Source organism: Neophocaena asiaeorientalis, unplaced genomic scaffold, assembly GCF_003031525.2.
Source record: "Neophocaena asiaeorientalis asiaeorientalis breed wild unplaced genomic scaffold, Neophocaena_asiaeorientalis_V1.1 scaffold133, whole genome shotgun sequence".
NCBI classification, from domain to species: domain Eukaryota; kingdom Metazoa; phylum Chordata; class Mammalia; order Artiodactyla; family Phocoenidae; genus Neophocaena; species Neophocaena asiaeorientalis.
Window position 1 is genome coordinate 7333998 of NW_020174429.1, and position 22987 is coordinate 7356984.

Consider the following 22987-nt stretch of genomic DNA (forward strand, 5'->3'; position numbering starts at 1 on the left):
ACACACACACACACACACACACACACACACACACACATATGCAAATGCCACTGTGAAAACTCCCCCAGCAACCCCATCTCTCAGCTGCGTTTCTGCAGAAGTCTCACTGCTGGTTCGGGCCACCCACCCTGACTACCCTTGAGCTGTGTTTTCCAGGCTGCAGTCAGAGTGTTCCCAGGCACAAATCTGGTGGGAGGAAACTGCACAGTCTCCCTGCCTCTCAGCCTGGCATGATCTGGCCCCTACCTTCCCTCTCCCCAGCCTCAGCTCTAACCAAGCTCTAGCCCCTCCCCAAACACCATGCCCTGCTGACCCCCAGCCCACTTCCCTCCCCCTCCCTCAGTCAGGTGTGCCAGCTTCAGGGAAGGTTCTCCTGACTGTGTGGTCAGATACCCTATTGCAAACTCATCTAACCCCTCACACCTCTCAACGTAGAGGCTGATATTTCTCTGGTTGGTTATTCAGTGAATGTATGTCTCCTACATTTAGCCAATGCAGAACTGCGTCTGTTGTGTTCATCACTTCATTTCTAGCACCCAGCATACTACCTGATACGTGGTGGATGCTCAATACAAAATTCTGAAAGTAAATGAATAACTTCCTGCATACGAATTTTTAAATAAATATTAAAAATATTCAAGTGTGGGAACAAGAACAAAAATATCTAGTGCCCTTGAAGTAAATGGGCACTATCTACAAATCTGATATTTTAATTTCTGATCCCCCCCAAAAAAACCCAACAAAAACATATGGGGCATAATTGTCATTGCCTCCCAAAAAGTCTTTGGTACCAAATTTGAGAGTACATCATAACAATACTCTTCAAGGTCCAAATTCCATAATCATTCAAGCCCGTTCTCTCTCCTTTATACTCATGTAGAAGTACACACAGGATTTCAATGTTTCAGCTAAAACTGTAAAGTCTATAGTTATATTTAAAAAGCATCTTTGGAAGAAGTCTACTTCCACACTTTGACATCACTTATTCGAAAAGCACTGTCCTACTGAATCAGTGTAGAGCCTGTACCCAATGACAGCAGTATCCTATGCCAACTGCAATGCTGGCCTTGAAATTTTTTCTTCTTTATATCACCATAATACCTAGCACTGCAATTTGAATCTGGACTCTCAAAAAACATTTACTAAATGAATGAATGAACAGGTGAGTACATGAAAGTTAATAATTCTTAATAATTCTCTTGTTATTCCGGTGAAACATATTCACAATGAAAAAGAACACCACTATGTACATTCATCCCTTTCACTTTTCTGAAGCTTTCAACATTCTTTAAACAATCAAGCCTTCATCAACAATAACGAATTTTTTAAGTAAAATTAATTGCTTAAAGTAATTATGGAGTATTTCTCACTTTATCCAACTCTACCAAAATTACTAGGGATTAAAGTGGGACACTACAAAATGTACACCCATGTAAAAAAGAAATAGTTCCACGTGGGCTAAAAAGATAAATTGAAGAATAATAAGAGGTCAACAAAATCAGGGGGAAATTAGATGTCAAAAGAAAATCAACCTTTGCAGCTAAAAGAAACTAAATGAAGAATCAGTGCCAACAAAAGAACAGAAAAGCATTCCATGGTTTGGGATACCAGTTAGACAATGAAGTTCTAGAAGGCACCCAACAAATAATGATTATTTGAACAAGGATTGAAATTGACATTGTGCGGCCTTCCTTTTCAAAATTGCAAAACTGGGTTATGTATGAAATTGTAGATTAAATCTTGAAACGTGATTACCACCTGATGACCAAAATGTTTTCTCTCTGAGTTTAAAGGTGAAACGTTGCAAAATATTCCCAACATGAATCCTTTATGTTCGAAAGTGAAGAAAAAGTTTGGGGAAGACACAGGTTCGAAACTCACATTTAAAAAAAAAAAATGGGTAAAGGGGTCTAGAATATTCCCTTTGTCGAAAAAATCTTGTTTCTATTCTGTAGCAAACATTCATTAATAAATTCTTCCTATGTCAATTCCAACTAGAACTTGAATTGTTGGCTTCAACTGGAAACTGGAATCACTGAAACCGTAGGAGGTCACAGAGGGAAAGACACTGTAATGTGAACTAACCAATACTCAAGGAAAGGGTGGTATTTACGTATTTTTCCTATGTGTGATGTCAGTATGACACATTATATTCACTTTGCCAATATGAAACAGCTATTTAACGGCAAGCATGGCAAGAGAATCTAGATTGCCAGAATTCAGTTAAATAAATCATTTTCTCCAAATTAGCTTAAAATTTCCACTGCTGAATGATACAATAGGAAGAGTCTGGAACTGGGAACACCTAAATCTTGATTTCCACCCTGCCACTACCATTAAAAACATATATTTGGGGAAGGAACTGGATTATCTCAAAGGGAAATCCCAAAACCAGAAAAGGAAAACAAAAAAAAAAGGCACCCAAGACAGGAATGTGTGCCTGGAGGTGACTGAGGTGCCTAGACCATAACTGAGTTCACTGCCAAGCTGAGGAACCTGCTCTCTTTCATCCACCCTTTGCAATGGCCTTCCTCTGTGCCTGGTTCACAGTGATCTTGATATAAAAGGCTCCGTCCCAATGCCCCCATGTCAAAATACTCCTCCTCTTTCAAGAATCAGAGTCAACTTGCCCATGAAACCTTCATTATTAAGTTCCCCCAGCAAGAAATAAGTTTTTCTTTACCTAAACTCCCACCATGCTAATGACACTTGTCTTCTGGACACTGAGTATTAATTAAACATGTACATTTCTATTCTTTCCTGTCAAAATACATGCCCTCTCAGGGCAGGACCTTGCTCCCACAAAGCCCTCTGAGTCCTATAATTGTTAACACAGGGGATGTGTACATAGCATGTACTAAAAATATATATTAGATGAACCATCAATAAGAATTATGGTAGGTAGATAAAAAATAACTGGCTAGATAGACACAACCAACATCCCATCTCCAATGGCTACATATTAAAACCAGAGGGGCTAAACTGAAGCTATGCTGTGAGTCTCCAGATAATGATATAAATAAATAGACCTTTCTAAACCATTCATTATCAATTTTTACTCATCTTAAGTGGATATAAAAGTAATTACTGACAAGATATGCAAATGTGCGTGTTTTTCATCTTGCTCTTCAGCATTTTACACAAGATGAAAACTGGAGTGTCCAGAGCTATCATTTCAATATCTTCCTTCACAGAAGGTAGGTCTTTCCCTAGTTTAAAAGTCCTCGAAATGCCCTGTAGTTAAGTCTTGGCTTGGGAGATTTTAGATACAAAACCTTCCATTTGGATGCCTTGCAATTCATCTAAGTACCCCAAAAGGGAATGTTTAAATTAATGGAAGATTAAAGCAAGGAAGAACATTCTAAAAGGTATTCCGTAATGCGGCTTTGTCACCACCTTCTCGGTTTTATTGGGAAAATAGTCTTTTCCCGGGAGGCTGAAAGTTTCTATGCCAATCACCAGTCTCGTTTAACTATTTGAACTTAAAAATGTCAGAGAAAAAAAAAATTCGTAATGGAAATGCTGACATGCTATGAAGTCAAGAGGCACAAGCAGGTGCTCCTGTAACCCAGGGTCATAATTCAATCAAGCTGTATTTTGACGTCATCTGTTACAGAAAAAAACCAAATGGTTTATGAACAGCACCAGAACCCCCAAGATTAAATTACAGCCCTGATATTTAATCAGGGGTCTTACTTTGTTATTTTTAATAACACAATACATTTTAACAGTTATTCGTCAACTGCCTTAGCCAAATTAGAGCACGTGATGACAAGTGAGCTGGATTACGTTGTCCATCTCTCACGATCTGAACTTTTATTATTTTTCAGAAATGGAAGATTATACAAGTTTTCCTCCTCTAAAGAAACATACAGTTGGTACCAACGGATTGAGTCCAAACCTTAATTAAAAGCAGCATGGGGTCCCTGAGCAGCAGGTCAGGACATCTGTATTTGTGTCCTATTATAGCCCATAACCAACTGTATGATTTGGGCAAAAGACACTTAACCCTCCCAAACCTTAGCTCTTTAACCAAAAAAAAAGCATAGAACATCTCTAAAGTCTCCTGGTAAGTCTAAATTTCTATAAATCCTTTACTTGAAAGGCAATCTTGTGTAGTTTCTTTGGGATTCCCTGAGGAAAGAAGGGCAAAATTTTTATAGCTGAAAAGACAATGAATTTTTAATTTAATTAAGACATCACTCTGATCGAAGAGGCATTTGTCAGCTAAAAATTTTAGGGGCAATATCAATGTCAGCAAACGAAATAGGTTCTTTAAAAAGTAATGTACAAATACTGCTGAACCTGTGAAGGGTTGTTTGCAAAACAGATCAATACAGGCACATCCAACAATGGATTGCAGTTAATAAACCGCATATAATAATTACCACCAATGGCAGTTTAGAAAGTCATTCATTAAATGTTAATTGTCACACAAAAGTACAAAAGCAGCCATTTGAACAATCGAGTGGCTGCACCTTTAAATAGAATACTTTCTTACAGCCCTGAAGTTCCTCCGTATAAACTGATTCTAAACACACCTGGCTATCTGATATGCTGATTAACTGGGCCTTTACTTATTGTTGAAATGAAAGCAAATATGACAACCTTTTTCAACACTTTTGCTATGCCTTTGAGCCTGATTAAAAATATATATATAAATATATATGTAAAACTTACAGAAAGTGTCAACCAATCTTCTCTAAAGATTAAACTGTTATTTCTCTTACATCTCTCATAAGCATTAAGAGACATATGGTTGAAAATTACCCACCTAAACCTCATGTGCCTACATCACTGCTGAGTCTAAGTGGGATCACAGATTTAGAAAATGGATAACCCACGTGTAAGCTTATAAACTTGGCGGTCAATTTTGAAATATTCAGAGTAATAAACCAGTGACAAAAATAAATAAAACCTTAAAAAAAATAACTTTGATGTGCTTTGCTTTACTTTCTCTAATACTCAGAACCATCTAATTAACTTGGAAGAACACCTGGTCATAAAAAAATAGCTCATAAAAGACAAAAAATAAGGAAGGAAGGGATTTTTTTTTCTGTTCCTACCTAGCTTCATTTAGATGCTTTGTGCAAAATCTGACTTACCCAACATATAGGTATAAGGTCTAAAGGTTTGGCCAAGAACATTTTGGTTCAAGACTTGTAAACTGAAGAACATTTCAAAACACACCATGTTCCTTATTAGACAACTTCAGATCTGTTATCTTGGCTTATGGGAACAGATCTAAAAAGCATCATAATACTAAACGTTGCAGCCTGGGGCCACCAGGACTCAACTCTCTGCCTTGGAGGAGGCTGCAAACTTTCAATATAAAATGTAGTTTACCATTAGGAGTAAATGTTTGATCTGTAAAGCTTCCAAAATTAACTTTGTTTATCATAGCAGATGAAAGCAAAAAGGAATAATTTGAAGCTCAAAACAAAACTGTTTATATGACAGTCTTTACTGCTCCATGATTCTAAGCATTTAAGACAGATTCGAGCAATTAACAGCATAAACTTTCATTACATAGTTCTATTATATATGTTTATGTGACTTAGCTGTTCATCTGTTATTTAAGTGATTTCCTCATTACAATAGTAGGGTAAAGATAATTTGCTGATGCTGTCAAAAATGTTAAGCATTTCAGGCTCAACAGATCTTGGATCCCTACACTTGTTTAATGCATTTTATTTACTTAAGTCAATGTCAAATAGAGTACTGCTTCTTCCTTCTGAATTTAGAAAACGTAACATTTTAAGCACATGTCTGGTAATAGACATATCAAAACTTCAAAACTGCTTATTTTAGTGATGCAGATAGAATTCAGGGTTTTTCTTGAATATTAACTTTCAAAGATCTAACAAGGAACTGCAAAACTTTTTTTTACAGTTAAAAGATACAAAACCTTTTTTTTTTTTAGATATTAACAGAGCAAGCTTGGTTACCTCAACTTTTGGTTTGACTAGGTACATTAAAATAATTGAAAACAAAATACTTTCACTGGTACCCAAGCAGACTGTCCATTTACAATAGAACCAAAACACAACTTTGAAACTACCTACTATATTTTCCTTGCTAAAAGAATAATAAAAATATGAGAGAGATACTAAGTCACATTGAAATCCAACATAAACTAGAAGCCTAGTTTGGATAAGAAAGCAGGAAAAATAATGGACATGGTTTATACCATTATCTTAAACATATTTTTAAAAAATGTTTATCTACTGTAAAGATCAGGAACAGTATTGCATACCAAGCCTCAATAATATATCCTTAAGCCTGTAAGATATTGAAATAATAAGCTATATCTGACTCTGTGTGTGTGTGTGTGTGTGTGTGTGTGTGTGTGTGTGTCTCAATTTAGAACCTGATTCATTCTGGCTGCCTTGAGGGTAAGTAGTTTACCATCTCTGAATCTCAGTTTCCTCATTTATAAATTGAGCATGGTAATCCTGGCATCTCACTGGGTTCTTGTGAGGATTTAAAAAATACAAGAATATAAAGTGCATAGCACACCACTTGGCATAGTAAGAAGCACTTTAATTCTGTCAGTGTCATGCCCATCCACCCCTGTTATTCAACCTAACATCTTGCAAATAGTCACAGTCCAGACCAGGCAAAAGAGAATGATCAACAATCCAAAATTCAGCTCCAAACCTTAAAAGGCATTCAAAGGGCACATGTGCACTTAGAAGAATTTGTAGGCACAAAGATCAGCACACAAATCCTGATACCCTATTATGCAAAATACAAATTTAGAAAAACATAGCAGTGAAACCAATATTACTCCAATAAAAGGATTTGCAGGGCCATACAAAATTAGCAAATCAAAACTTGTTTCTTAGATTAGCAAATAAAGGCATAGTTTAGAACCTCTTAACTTGGGCCTCAGTTTTCTTTGTACAATGAAGGCACTGGGCTGTCTCTTTCTAAGGGGTTCGATCCCCCCAAATTCTATGATTCTAACAGAATGGGTTTAATGCCACTTTGCTTATTTTGTAACCTGTTAACTTATTCCGCATTTTACAAAAGCCATACAACCACTATGAACTGCACTGTAATAGTAAGGCTGTTTAAAACACACACACACACACACACACACACACACAATTAAATACGTGTACTCCACAAATACCTTTAAGGGAGACCATTTGTGTTTTCATGCCATAATCATGAACTCAAACTGTACGGATGGATATTAATTCAGAATGCTGACCATTTGAATTTTCTCTGTGATACAGAACTACCCATTGGAGCGATTTATTTTTTCTTACTAAATTTACCAAACTGATGTGTCATTTGGGTGTCATGTGGGTATCAGTGAAATAACTTGTGTGAATGTCAAGAAATGTTTTTTCTCTTCCAAAAATGACCATGACAGGGATGTGGTGTGTTTTACTGCTGCTCTTAATTGTTAAAACACCCATCCATTTGGCACCTTTAACAAATGCTGAACACCTAAGTAAAACTAAACAGTTACGGGGGAAAAGGCTCAACTTTTAAACTAAGGGAGGAAGATGTAGGATCCGTCACAGACTAACTGTAAATACATGTAACAGATGTGACCAGGACTGTTGTTGAGTATGGATAATTGTAGAGCCCCAACTTTAAAACTACTTTGTAAAAGATGCCAAAGCTAGTATGTTTATCTTTTGCTCAAAAACTGCTTATTTTAGTGATGCAGATAGAATTCAGGGTTTTTCTTGAATATTAACTTTCAAAGATCTAACAAGGAACTGCAAAACTTTTTTTTACAGTTAAAAGATACAAAACCTTTTTTTTTTTTAGATATTAACAGAGCAAGCTTGGTTACCTCAACTTTTGGTTTGACTAGGTACATTAAAATAATTGAAAACAAAATACTTTCACTGGTACCCAAGCAGACTGTCCATTTACAATAGAACCAAAACACAACTTTGAAACTACCTACTATATTTTCCTTGCTAAAAGAATAATAAAAATATGAGAGAGATACTAAGTCACATTGAAATCCAACATAAACTAGAAGCCTAGTTTGGATAAGAAAGCAGGAAAAATAATGGACATGGTTTATACCATTATCTTAAACATATTTTTAAAAAATGTTTATCTACTGTAAAGATCAGGAACAGTATTGCATACCAAGCCTCAATAATATATCCTTAAGCCTGTAAGATATTGAAATAATAAGCTATATCTGACTCTGTGTGTGTGTGTGTGTGTGTGTGTGTGTGTGTGTGTGTGTCTCAATTTAGAACCTGATTCATTCTGGCTGCCTTGAGGGTAAGTAGTTTACCATCTCTGAATCTCAGTTTCCTCATTTATAAATTGAGCATGGTAATCCTGGCATCTCACTGGGTTCTTGTGAGGATTTAAAAAATACAAGAATATAAAGTGCATAGCACACCACTTGGCATAGTAAGAAGCACTTTAATTCTGTCAGTGTCATGCCCATCCACCCCTGTTATTCAACCTAACATCTTGCAAATAGTCACAGTCCAGACCAGGCAAAAGAGAATGATCAACAATCCAAAATTCAGCTCCAAACCTTAAAAGGCATTCAAAGGGCACATGTGCACTTAGAAGAATTTGTAGGCACAAAGATCAGCACACAAATCCTGATACCCTATTATGCAAAATACAAATTTAGAAAAACATAGCAGTGAAACCAATATTACTCCAATAAAAGGATTTGCAGGGCCATACAAAATTAGCAAATCAAAACTTGTTTCTTAGATTAGCAAATAAAGGCATAGTTTAGAACCTCTTAACTTGGGCCTCAGTTTTCTTTGTACAATGAAGGCACTGGGCTGTCTCTTTCTAAGGGGTTCGATCCCCCCAAATTCTATGATTCTAACAGAATGGGTTTAATGCCACTTTGCTTATTTTGTAACCTGTTAACTTATTCCGCATTTTACAAAAGCCATACAACCACTATGAACTGCACTGTAATAGTAAGGCTGTTTAAAACACACACACACACACACACACACACACACAATTAAATACGTGTACTCCACAAATACCTTTAAGGGAGACCATTTGTGTTTTCATGCCATAATCATGAACTCAAACTGTACGGATGGATATTAATTCAGAATGCTGACCATTTGAATTTTCTCTGTGATACAGAACTACCCATTGGAGCGATTTATTTTTTCTTACTAAATTTACCAAACTGATGTGTCATTTGGGTGTCATGTGGGTATCAGTGAAATAACTTGTGTGAATGTCAAGAAATGTTTTTTCTCTTCCAAAAATGACCATGACAGGGATGTGGTGTGTTTTACTGCTGCTCTTAATTGTTAAAACACCCATCCATTTGGCACCTTTAACAAATGCTGAACACCTAAGTAAAACTAAACAGTTACGGGGGAAAAGGCTCAACTTTTAAACTAAGGGAGGAAGATGTAGGATCCGTCACAGACTAACTGTAAATACATGTAACAGATGTGACCAGGACTGTTGTTGAGTATGGATAATTGTAGAGCCCCAACTTTAAAACTACTTTGTAAAAGATGCCAAAGCTAGTATGTTTATCTTTTGCTCATAAAAGACTCAAAGGTAACCAAAGAAACTGTAGTTTTGTTATATTAGAAAATTAAACCCCTGTTCATCAATAAATTATAGACTCTAGGTGAATTTTTTTTTCTTCTGGTAACTTTGCCGTCCTACTTTTTAATGAGAATAATTTTCCAATCATCCAGGCATGTGGATGCTTTTAGCTAGTTTTAAGATCAATGATATAATGGATCTGAAATCCCTTTATATAAGTCACCATATAGGTTTCAAATATTTCTTAAAAATAATTCCAGAACCCACCAGTTCTCCCCGTTAAGGTCATCCAAGCTCTGAACTATCATGGCTGAATTGTTTTAGTGCTCTCTGCTGAACACCTGCAAACATCAAACAAAAACTGCTGGTCCTTTCCTGGGTTGACAAAAGCCTTTCATGTGAAAAATGCTCCCTGGGAATGTCAGGCTGTAGCTCAGGTTACATTCCATTCTCCCTAGCAGCCTCACCATTTCTTAAGGTGGTAGGAAAAACCATGTTTGTGAAATGAAAGATTAAAGGCAATATGGCCACACTTTTTTTAATTCTCACATTGCAAATCACGAAGGAGCGTCCTATATGAATGGAATCCACAGCTACTGAGAACTTTAAGCATGAAACATTACCATGCCTCACTCTGAAAAAACAGAGCTGGTTTTTCCAATATGAACAGTTCACTTATACTTTGGATCTTTTTTCTCTGGACCCAAGTTTCAAAGCTACCCATGGAAGTGACATCTGAGCACCCTTGGGACAATGGATATTAACCTGATTGTACATTTAGAAAATCATTTCTCAGTCCAAAGTTTCCCAGTTCATCCTTCCAGGAGCAAAATGCAGTTTTCCTCATTTTTTTTTTTTTTATTTGTTATGCTTTAAAAGGGACTTATCTTTGTTACTGAGTGGAAACAAAGCCACCTAACTGTGTCTTGGACAGATGAGAAAAATCAACACTCCAATCTGTACTATTATAGTCCCCATCATACTGCACTGGATGAATACCCTGCATTTTCAATCCAGCAGCGAGAACAAAATCGGCACTACACTTTTTACCTTTACGAGTAAACATTTGGGCCTGAAAACTACACCTCTGGTACAACGTCACTTAAAGTTTAACACCTTAAAAATAATCACAGCATATTCACTGGAAATATCACAACACGTCTCACTAAGGATGAAGCCTCTGTCTAGGTTTACGTATACAGATATACTGTCTTAAGAACTGTGTAAGTTTCAGTATATGATCATTTACCAAAATGCATTAATACATATTCATACTTATTCACCCTACACTCTGTAAACACTTAAACATCATAGCAAGGACTTCATTTAAATGTGAACATAGAAAAGGGACCAGATGCACAGTTATCTTTTTAAATGTAACACAATTTCATGCTTCTAAATCACCTTATTAAACTATAACTAAGCTGATATACTTAATTATTCCAAATGTGTCAATTTTTACAAAGTACAAAGGAGTATTTTTGCACTGACTCTGAAAGCAGTCTATCTCTGAGCCTTTCTGACATAATCTACTTTCAGATTTCAACTGAATATACATTTTCTTAAGGAAAATCATGAAGTTACTGTCAGAGATAAAGTTAGCAACTGTTTTGATACTGTCTAACATGAAAAACTGATCTGCCTACAAGAGATTCTTGTACTCATCTTTCCTTCAAAGTTGTATAGAGAACACGATAAAGAAATTTGGAAGATACAATACGAATACAACAACAACAAAAATTTTAAGTCCCAAATGAAAATTATAACAGGGTCCAGGACAGTAAAACACAAACATATGGTCAGTAGCCCTTTTAATCAAAGTGGACCCCCCAAAATAAAAGATAAAATGTAACTATAGGAGGCATCTCATATTTCACAAATCAAGTTATAGAGATAAAAAATCCCTTAGACTTATGGGGGCCAGCAAAAGGAGAAGTAACTTATTTGGAAATGAGCAACTTTTAAATGCCATTAATTTTATTTAAAAAATACCAATTATACAAATCACAAAGATGAACAGATTTCTTTCACCGCTACAACACCAAATGAATATTAAGAGATGTGAAATTATCTTCAATAGCTAACAGACAATTCCACTGGTATCTCACAGCTACACGATGTCAACATTTACCAGTCTGACTTAAGAACAGGACTCTGTCTAATGTCCTGTTATGTACCACTGCCAGAACTCCTAAAACACTACAGCTGTTTAACAAGCATAAATGGATTTAAGCCTTGAACCTAAAGGAGAGCAATGTATGCCTCCTTCTGATATGAAATTCACTAGACAAAAAAAAATACGTTTTAAACGAATAGCATATTTTCAGTTTTCACTTTTAATAAGAGACCTTCAGAGAGTCCCCTATTAAAACTCCTCCTTAGATACCAGATAATCACTGCACACACAGATTCCTTTGTGAATAGCGCTAACGTCTTTTGAAAGCATCAGCCAAAGACCTTTCATTTATAAAATGTAGAAGTCCTTCCAAATTTGCAACTTTAAATATAGAAAAATTCATTGCACAAGTAAATTCTTTAAAAAAAAAAAGCTAAAGCACCAAAAAGGATATTTTAAATATAAATGAATTCATATTTCGCTCTCAGATTAGCAGGAGTCTCTCTATTTACAGCTATGGTTTACTACACAGCATTCATCTGCAAAATTAAGTGCTCATTTCTTTAAAAGGGTTAATTATACATAGTACCCAATAAAATTGATATTATTTACAAGGGATTTGCCCTTTTCATGAAAGTTAGATTTTTCCCTCTATTTTCAAATAAGGAAACATTAATTTATTCCCCCATGTTAACACTGCCTTATCTTCACGTGTTTGATTACAATTGTATCAGAAAATTGCTTTTAAAGTAAGTGATGAATTCTGAGACAGTTTCCTTGATTTTTTTTTTTTTTTTTTAAAAAAACCCTATTTTTCATTTTGCAAAAGATAACGTTTTTGCCTAAGTTATACCACTAATGGATAATGAAATAACCATATCATTACAGGCTAAAATTTCAATGACTTTTTCAGAACACTTCAACAGAGCCAAAAATATACCATGAGTGAATAAACAGCTAAGAACATTTAACTACACACTAAGAAAAGAATTTACATACTTGAGCCAGTAAAATGTCCACTCGCCAAAGAAGTTGGTCCATTTTTCCCACTGCTCACAGGAGGTGAAAACATCTAAAAGAAACAAAGAAATATTACTGTTGAAAAGAAGACATTTGTGCCTTCAGAGTTCATCAAAGATCTTTCATACTCTCACTATACAATATACAGTTTATGCTAAGGGCTCATTTTAGTAAAATACATCACCATCCAACTTAAAACGAAAACAGGCACATTACCAATCACTCTCCCCCCACCCCAACCTTAACCACTGTTTTCTTTTTCCTCAGGTTCATTAGATCGCCAGAACTAGGTAGGACTACATTTTAAACCAACACAGTCCCCATAATGTGAACAAGATTCAGTTTGGAGGGCAGCAAGCTCTCTAGAAAACACTAGTTTTACAAAGGAGAAGAAAGTTGCTTGTTTTATATTGAAAACCTTGGCCATAAACGTGGCAATGTCCATTTCCATCCCGTATAGGATTTGCCTGTCATATGTGAACCCAAATAAAAATAAAAGTGCCACCTGCACTAAATTCTCATTTCGTCTCTAACATGAGAGCAATTTGAAGCAAGACTCTCTCTCCCTCTCTCTTTCTCTGCTCCTCTCTCTCTCTCTCTCTCTCTCTCTCTCTCACTCTCTCTCTCTTTCACTCTCTCTCTCTCCAGCATTTATTTCGACCCTAATTGGTTTCCCTCTTCTTCGACGTATCTAGTGGATAATGCGCACCTTCCCTGAGTCAGAGCCTGCAAAAAGCAAAGAAACGAATGGAGAAAGTGCAGCAAGCAGAAAGGGGGCTACAGAGCTGCCTAGGGCTACGTTTCCTGGCAAAACTTCCGAAAGCCATTTCTCCAAAAGGTCTAGAAGAGAAGCAGCAGCAGCAGCAATAGCAGCAGTAGCGGCAGCAGCAGCAGCAACATGAAAGAGCCCCACTTAGAAGGCGGTTTGGATTTTATTTGTGTGTTTTGTGGATTCTTTTTATTTTGCTTTGCAAATGCATCTTACACCAAACTCATCTGGCATTAAAAATGAATTATTTCCCCTGACATGTTTGGGACTTGGTATGGGGAAGGGAAGCAAAGGGATGGAGAAGGACCAAGTTCCGTCATAAAACTCCACAAGTGTGTAAGTTCTGCTTTGTGCTGATCTCACGACTCCGAGATTTACAAAGACCGTCTAAAGGGTTCTAAAGAATGTATGCTCAGCATATGCACACGAGTTTTCAGAATCCCAGGAAAAGATGTAATGAGGAGGACTACAGGTCCTACTAATCCAAAGCATCATCAGTTTAAAACTTTGAGACAACTGGGGTCTCCTATTTTCCCTTTTCCATTTTCAGAAAAAAATAAATAAATAAAATGAGTAGTGCACAAAGTATCAGTACTCTCAGTGTTCAGATAAGGTCAAGTTTAGGGGTGGTTTACAGTTTTAGGGGTGTCTGTTTTTCCCTTCCATTGGAGTGAGACTCCATTATTTGGGGGATTCGGTGGGTAGGGAATTCAAAAGCAAGTAATTAAGACTCTGAAAAAAAAAAAAGCCTGAATCGTCCATCACACCCAAAAATTGTAGTTAAAAACTTATCAAAAAGACCTTCATGTTTACCAAGGACTCAGCCAATTAAAAATTATTCCTGTCCTTTACATTATTATTGGTTTCTAGCTCAAAGTGTTTGGGTTTTTTGTTTTGTTTTGTTTTGTTTCACAGCTGTTGTTAGTTTCCACCGTTCTTTCTTACCGCACTGAAATCCAGTAAATCACTCAGCTCTTTGTCCGTCCCTAAGGCAGCCATTCGCTGTTGGTGATGCATTTTAGCAAAATCACACAAACCTAGAAACATGGAAATAACCGCAATCAGAAAATCCAGTCCCAATCCTTGGATAAAACACAATCGGATTTTTGGAGACTGGGGGGGTTGTGGGGTAGGGATGTAAGGGCGGATGGGAATAAGGTAGAAAGGAGGGAGGGACAGGAGAGTTGTTTTTTGTTGCTTTTTTTTTTAAAGAAAGAATAGGCAGCAATAGCAAAAAACAAAAACAAAAAAACAAAAAACTGCTATTGATATTGTATTTCCAAAGAGACGATCAAAACTGGTAACATCCACTATAAAACCAAATCCGGGAAGGAAAAAAAAAAAAAAAGCCGCTCTTCAGCGCATCATTTTATGCAACAGGAGGTAGAGCGAGAAATGAATGGATCCCAGAGAAAAGAGAAACTACTCAGAACGATCCGGTCTCAACTTTCCCCCCACCCCCCCACACACACTCACACACACGCACACACGCTCACACACACGCTCACACACACACACCACTCCCCTCTGCGTTTCAAAGTAGCTATAAAGAAATTAAAGATGAGCGTCTCTGGAGTGAAAACACGTCCAAAGGGGGAGGGGTGACAGGGTCAATCTGAAGCCTGAACAGTTCAGTTTTTGCCCGTTTCATCCATCGGAGGCACTTTGAAATTTATTCGAGTTTACATCCCCTCCTTTCTTTCTCTGACTCTCGTTCCCTCTCACTCACACATCCACACACGGCAAAGCAAGTTTATACTAGGCTGCAAATACACGTGATGCAAAAAGACTTTGCCAAGAGGAACAATATTTTTCTTTTCCAGATATAAACCAAGCCACATTTTGCTGGGGAGATTTTCATGTCGGTAGTTCTGCGTTGGGGGCGAAACCTAAATTACATACGTTTTTTTCCCCTCCCTTTTAAGTCACAGAATAGTATAGCTGCAAACTTCAACAACAACAACAAAAAAGGCAATTTTTGAGGGTGGATGTTGTTTTGTTTTTACACTTGAGTTCCTAGGCATGCTAAGTCCCCGTTCGCCAGCACTTTTTTTAATTCAACATTTACCATTACAGGCCCTGCATGCTCTTAAAACATACTTTTTCACATCACTTTTTAGGATAAAAATTAAGCTGCATAATTCTATCGTTTCATAATAACAAGCGTACTTTATCCAGTATATGCAACATACGCTATTTTAACGTGTGTTAAAATACACATTCTATAAACCCTGTTATTGCTAGATGTGCGAGTACATACACAAAATGCATGCACACACTTTTTCCCATTGGCGATTATTTAATAGGTTGTTCCTTTTGTTTTAATAAAACACTGGGATCGACATTTAAAATATTAAATTCAATTACAAACAGTTTACTCTGACAGCAAATTGTAACGTTACCTTAAATGGCCACAAATATGCTCACAATATTCCAAGGAAAGTGACTTTAAAAAGAGAGACAAAAATCTTCTGCAAGTACTTAGTATCTCACATGTGTATCCCCCAAAAAAGTATTTTAACTGGTACTCAGTTCTGCTCCAGGGATATCCACAGAATACAAGATTATGCACCTGGCTCTGGTTTTTGTATATTCCACCATAAAACTGCAACAAAATTCCCTCCCCCAAAAAAGAAATCATTAAAAAAAAAAATCGAACAACTTTTTCTTATTGTTTATAAAAAAAATATCAACACAGGATAGTTATAATTTTTCCTCAAACAAATCTTGTTGGTGGTTTTTTTTTTCTTCTCCTCTTATAAAGCCTTAAACTTGTTCCAAGTTTAGAGGTGTCTCATCATCATCCTCCTCCTCCTCCTGATCATCACCATTGACTCCCCCGTGGAGTCACATTGATAATAATAGGTTTCCCTGAAAGATACATTGTAATCCATTCACATCCGGGCACTGCGGACTTATAAAGAGAAGGCGCTGCGGCCGTGGCTGCTCCTCCAGACAATGACTGGGGAGGGGCGGGGCGGGAGCGGGCAACCATAGAGTAGTAAACAGAGTGCCTAGAGGGGCGACCAAGATGGCGGCGCGTGCGGGCCACGCCTCCTCGGGGAAAGGAGGCGGGTGGCGGGGTTCGGGCGAGTGTCGAGCGTGGGCCAGACCTGTAAGGGCTCTCGAGGCGGTGTCCGTGTTCACGCGCGTTGCTTCTTGTTCCCGGCCCTTGCCCTTCTCTGTTCTTTGACTCAAAAGTGTAGTTTCTAAATAAAGGAATTAAACTCCAAAGACCTGCGCGAAGGAGTCGGAGTCAGTGAGGGAGGCTCGGGAGAGGGAGGCCTCCCCGACGGAAAGCCGGAGCCTGGTTCTCCCGTGGTGTGGAGCCGGCCCTCTTAGCGAAACTCGGGCGGCGTGGAGAGAGGCCGCTGAGCCGAGGTGTAGCTCCTGGGCCTGGAGAGAGATGTGGGTCTTCTCCTGAACCACCCGCATCCATCTTTTTCTTGGCCCCCGGAAAGTGAGAACTGTCTAAGTCCCGGAAGTCCACACTTGGAAAAGACGTTCGTTTATTCCCACGTAGGCTTAGATCAATTCCGTGCAGTGACCCACTACTGATTCAACGTCTCGTTCTGGCCCAGAAAGTTCTACCCTCTCTAGCCAGTGTTCTGGTCTGTGAAATGCAAATAGCAAATGTCCAATTTATGAATTTCGTAAGAATTAAAGGGATAAAGATAAAGACGGAGCTGCCCCGAAAGAAATCTTCCCTTTCCACCTCTTAATTCCTCGCTAAACCAACTGATATGTCTAATCTAGCCCATGGGATTTTAAATGAAGATTACTCCGAAAGAATAGCTTTTAGCCCTCCCACAGGAGAAAAGCAAGTAATAATGATAGGTTAACCCTTATATAGTGGGTTTACTATGTGCCAAAGACTGTTCTAAGAATTTCTCAAGTATTGGTTGTTTGAATCCTGAGAGTGGCTCTGTGGAGTTCGTGTTACTATTTGACCCAGAGCCCTTTAGTAAGTGGTACAAACTTGCCTCAATTATACGTTATTAAGTGATAGAGCCCACCTTGGAAGACAGGCAGTCTGCAGAATCCACATCCAACCACATTCCTATTCCATCTGGCAGCGGGAACATCCTAATCTCCATTTTCTGATGCAATTCTGTGGCAGTGACAGAGTTCAGATCAATTTTCATGATCTTTTGTTTACAGGTAAGTTTTTTTTTTAATAAGTTTATTTTATTTATTTTTGGCAGCGTTGGGTCTTCATTGCTGCGTGAGGGCTTTCTCTAGTTGTGTTGAGCGGGGGCTACTCTTTGTTGCAGTGCGTGGGCTTCTCATTGCGGTGGCTTCTCTTGTGGAGCACGGGCTCTAGGCACAAGGGCCTCAGTAGTTGTGGCACGTGGGCTCAGTAGTTGTGGCTCGTGGGCTCTAGAGTGAAGGCTCAGTAGTTGTGGCACATGGGCTTACTTGCTCTGTGGCATGTGGGATCCTCCCGGACCAGGGCTCCAACCCGTGTCCCCTGCATTGGCAGGCGGATTCTTAACCACTGCGACACCAAGGAAGCCCTATAGGTAAGTTTTTAGAGGACAAGAATTAGGGCATTTATAGGTTGTTTCCTGTCTGTTCACACACACTGTGCAGATTCCTGTCTTCTAGACCCGTTCCATGTCCTCATCTTAAAATAAAATTTTACATTTAGACACCACTTTATGCTGCTTTATCACAAGCATTATCTCTGATTCTCAGAATAAGCCTCTACCCTTTCAACTGAAATGATGTAATAAAAAGATCACAACCATTTGTTTAGGAGAAATATTCTACTGGCTCTACCTCTAATCAGCTCTGTGACCTAAGGCCTCATGTCAGTGTCTTTTACTGTAAAAGGCAGAGACCAGATTTGATAACCCCATAAGATTCCTCCTATTTCCAGATTTTAAGACTCCCCCTTCCCCTGAATTTCAAGGGTAATAAATGATCTGTCCAGAAATCAGTGATAGGATCAGATCTAGGACCTAAATGGACCTAGTTGCTGGCTAGTGCCTTTTTTTTTTTTTTTTTTTTTAACCGCACCCTACAGAAAACCATGCAACTGCCCTTCCAATTTTAACTAAGGGACAAATTTGAATTGTTTCTGGTTTTTTTCCTGACCTAGTTCATTTCTACCCCCAGCTTCTAGATGTCTTCGAATATGTCATGTTAACGTCATCTCTGGGAGATATCTTTTTCACCTACTGGGATATTGAGAGAATTTAATTAAAAATGTGCATGAATGCAAAAAAAAAAAAGCAAACAGATAATAAACTATGGCCTCTAAGCGAGAACCATGAAAAAAATAGGTATACTTAGGAATATTGGCATCACCTTAGAAAAAAAGACTCAACAGAATCCTGTGAAATGTAGATAAAAAGGGAAATGTAGTAGATATGTTTTAGGATGCCTGCTCTATCATCTGTAGAATTCTTTCCCTAGGAACCTGTTCATAAACCCTGATAAAGAGGTAGAACTTGATGTGGGTGCCACGTGACTCCTTCCTGACCCAGCCCCAGCTGATTGGACCACAGGAGCTAAAAGAGGAAGAGATTGACAGTGGTCTATAGTGAATGGATCTGACATGTTGGAGTCAGCTGGCCAGAGCTGGTGTCAGGAAGCCAAGCCTTGTGAGAGCCATGGTTATGGGGAAACAAGAACCATGAGTAAGCAGAGGAAACTGCTCTTCAAATAAGAAAGAAAGGTCTTGGAAGTTTGGAGAAAAGCAGACAATTTAGTCCTAGGAAGAAATGTCTAGAGATACTTTCCCAATTATTTGAGGACTACCTTGCCTCCTGTCCGTAAGAAAGCTGATTCCTGCAGTGCTCCCCTTCCCTGAGTGAGCTAACCTGAGTACTTTTCTGATCCTTACAACTAGAGAGTTTAATTAGAGGGAGACGCAAGAGGGAGGGGATATGGGGATATATGTATACATATGGCTGATTCACTTTGTTACACAGCAGAAACTAACACACCATTGCAAAGCAATTATACTCCAGTAAGGATGTAAAAAAAAAAAAGTTTAGCTAGAAAATAAAAAAAGGGCTTTGGATTTCAGCATTTCTAAACAGTCCTTAACATTAAAAAAAAAAAAAAAGTAGTGTCTGCTATTCAAGGTGTAAACAATTTGTTCCACTCCCACATGGCAGAGATGCTATCCAATATATTGTACCACATGTAGGCAGGACAGTATATACAATTGTCATTCCCTTTTCTAGCATGTTATAACGTTGGGTAAGTTTCACACCCCGTCAGACGTAAAACAAGATAACTTGTCCTCAATACATTACATGACTTGTTAAAATCAAATGCAATAGTGGAGATGAAAGTGCTCTGCAAATAACAAATTCCAATCAAACGTAAGGCATCATTATTGCATAAACTGAGTTGATGCCTAAAGATAACATTTCTTTCATAGGAGTGTGAGAGGCATGGCAAATATTGAAACCCAGTGAGTCATAGAAAAGAGCAGACATTGAAGGGTGCTTGGACCCAACCCTTCATTTTAGTGGAAGATGTCAAGGCTCGAGTGGGATGACTCGTCCAAGGTCACATTGCTAATGAGTTACAGAGCCGCAAGTAGCCCTCCAGGAACTGAGTGCCAGTTCAGAATGTCATGCCATTCTCCTTCAAATTCCTCCAGTTTGCTCCTCCCCAGTCTTACCCATGTTAAAATGAATAAGCAGACAAAACCACAAACAACAAAATCAGATCTCTGATGATATAATGAAATTCATCTAAAAATTCAGCAAATAATTTTTGAGCGTCTTCCTTATGTCAGCAGCTATTCTTTCAGGACCTGAGGCAAAAACAGAGGCAAAGAAAGCAGAACGTTATAAATGTCAAGGGCAGTCTTGATTGAACGGCAAAGTCACAGTGAGCAAGATACAGCCTGTGGCAGACATGTGAAAAAGGGAGGGCTATCCCAGCATATTTTTAGGTTGATATATCAAAAGGGTACAACCATCCAGGACTCCGAACTGGAGCCTCAAACATACTGCAAGCGTGAGTCAGAAAAGCAGCTGTCAGGACAGAAGGGGAGGGATCCAGTCAGTGTGTGTAAAAGAAGGCCAGAGCTTCATCATACACAAACAGCCCCGCATACCCCAGGGCCTTTGCATTTGCTGGTCCCATGATTCTTTCCCCTGGCTGTTCACACACTGGCTCCTTGTCATCCTTCTAGTCTCAGTTTAAACACTACCTCCTCCTGGAGACATTCCTAACCATTCTGTCTAAAGTAAGTACCCCATCTTTTTATTCCCTGACAGCAAATCAGTTTTATGTCCTTAGTGGAAACTTTCCCACTTGGGACCCTTTTGGTCATACATTTACTTTTGTATTGCCTGTCTCTCCCATCAGACACTGTATGCAGGGACTACAGGAATCTTGTTCCCCTTATGTACCCACACCTAATATGTGCCTGACACGTATTAAGTGTTGAATTGCTATTTGTTAAACAAGCGAATGAAGAACCAGTCTTTATGCTCAAGAAGCACACTATACTGAAGAGTTTCAAATCAGTTTCTCTTAAGGTTTCATTTTTAGCTTGATTTCATTGTTGGTAAATGTTGCTGGTGAATATTCAGTTTGATGTGCAACAGACCACGAGCTTCTCATCATCTGAATCCTAGACCCTAAAGATAGCAAGGTTAATTGCCTTAATTTACCAAACCGTGGGGACAGCCTTTTCATTATTACAAATAAAATAAAAGGTGCGGTCATTGTATCGCTTCACTATTATAGCATTTTAGGGATGAGGAAATTGAGGCTTGGGGCACAACAAATTTCCTGAGGTCACACAGCTACTATATGGCAGAGCTGAGACTTAAACACACGTAGACCATTCTTCTGCTTACAGCTCAGCGACACATGCCATGGCTGTGGGTCTTGGCCAACTGCGTAAGGACAAGATCTGCACATGTTGAACTTTTAAACTTGCAACACACACAAGGGAGAGGATGAGATCTCCAGGGTACAGACAAAATGCGTTCTAAACATCTTCATTTCTTCTCTGGAACGCTATTTCTGCCCTATTCTCCCAATTTGCAAGTTCCTCAAATAATGACAAAACCCTTAAAATAGAAACTGTAACAGAAAATAAAACTGTAACAGAGAAGAAGTTTTATGATTAGGAGGAAACCTTCTAGAAGGCTGGCACTAAATCTTTTGAGTCGTCTTTAAATCACCAAAACTTTGTAGACGCTAAAATCGAAAGATTGTCAGTTTTATTTTTTTCCCTTTCCTTTCCCAAACCCCCAAAATATCTAAAAGTAGGTAAAATCAAAATTCTGCTTTCCCAGAATTATGATTTAATCTGCTGTCTTTCCACTACACCTTGTACAACTATTTATGCATGGATCCCACTGCTGTGAAGTTTCTGGTTTGTTATGTACACTATTTCAGTATATATTCCCTTTATAAAACTGTTTCTCTGTCATAGTTTGAGTGTTCTATTTTAAGAGTTTTGTCATTTTTTGAGAGACTTAATAGATTGGGATAATAGGGCAGGAATAGGGTTCCAGAGAAGAAATGAAGTTACCACATAGAGAGTATTTTGTCTCCACTCTGGTGGTCTTGTCCTGTATGTGTACTGCAAGATTAAAAATCCAATATGCGCTAATTTTCTCTGCCATTGGCTGTGGCATAAAGCCATGGCACGTGTCACTGAGCTGTAAGCAGAGGCATCGCCTGTGTTTAAGTCTCAGCTCTGCCATATAGTAGCTGTGTGACGCCAGGAAATTTGTTTTGCCCCAAGCTTCAGTTTCCTCCCCACAAAATGGGTATAACAATCTGTCATAAAATTATTAGAACAGATTAAATATAATATTATTAGCAAAAATACTTAGCACAGTGCTCATCCAATGATTGTAACTTAACGATTATAACGTAGAGTATACCTTAGTGTCACATTTTTCAAATTGCAGGTCTCAACTCCTTAATGGCATGAAATTGATTTAGTGGTTTGTGTTCGACTTTTTGTTTGTTTGTTTGAAGTGAAACCGAATAACAGAAAATATCAATACGCATTGCATGAATTAAGAGTAAGTGTTTTACAAAAGTCTGCTTCAGGTGTCTATACACAGCATAGTGTGTGTGTGTGTGTGTGTGTGTATCAGGTGACCATCAAAAATGGTTAAAACCAGTGCTTGAGTAGATGGGCTTCATTTGCTAGCAAAAGTATTCGTGAAGCATATTCTGGGATTATAACGGAGGAGAGAAAAGAAAGCTAATCACCTTCTCATTCTGTTTCTTCTCTTCCCAAACTGCATACTATTTCAAAAATCAACAGCCACCCCTCACTGAAGCAAAGGAGGTAGATAAAAAGATAAAAGGTTTTAAAAAAAATAATGTAGGAAGAATAGAAGGACTTTTGGAAAACAGCAGGAGAAACTTTCCCCTATTCAATAGTGCAATAAAACTCACTGAGCTTAATATACCTACCCTGGTTTTTAAAAACCCTTCAAAAACTGCTCCTGGGGCTTCCCTGGTGGCGCAGTGGTTGAGATCCGCCTGCCGATGCAGGGGACACGGGTTCGTGCCCCGGTCCGGGGGGATCCCACGTGCTG

General features: G+C 38.3%; 1 protein-coding gene across 2 annotated transcripts in view; it reads right to left on the bottom strand.

Moving 5' to 3' along the window:
- Window positions 1-16036, bottom strand: part of TCF4 (transcription factor 4) — a 364700-nt gene extending 348664 nt beyond the window's left edge. Inside the window, exons 1-3 of one of the 2 annotated variants that reach the window (XM_024756812.1) lie at window positions 15845-16036; window positions 14388-14479; window positions 12653-12725 (exon numbers count right to left, since the gene is read on the bottom strand). In XM_024756812.1, coding sequence (XP_024612580.1) covers window positions 12653-12725; window positions 14388-14459 — 145 coding nt within the window. In that variant the 5' untranslated portion in view covers window positions 14460-14479; window positions 15845-16036. The remainder of the gene's footprint in view (window positions 1-12652; window positions 12726-14387; window positions 14480-15844) is intronic. The other variant, XM_024756813.1, reaches the window with a different exon arrangement.
- Between the last annotated feature and the right edge of the window lie 6951 nt (window positions 16037-22987).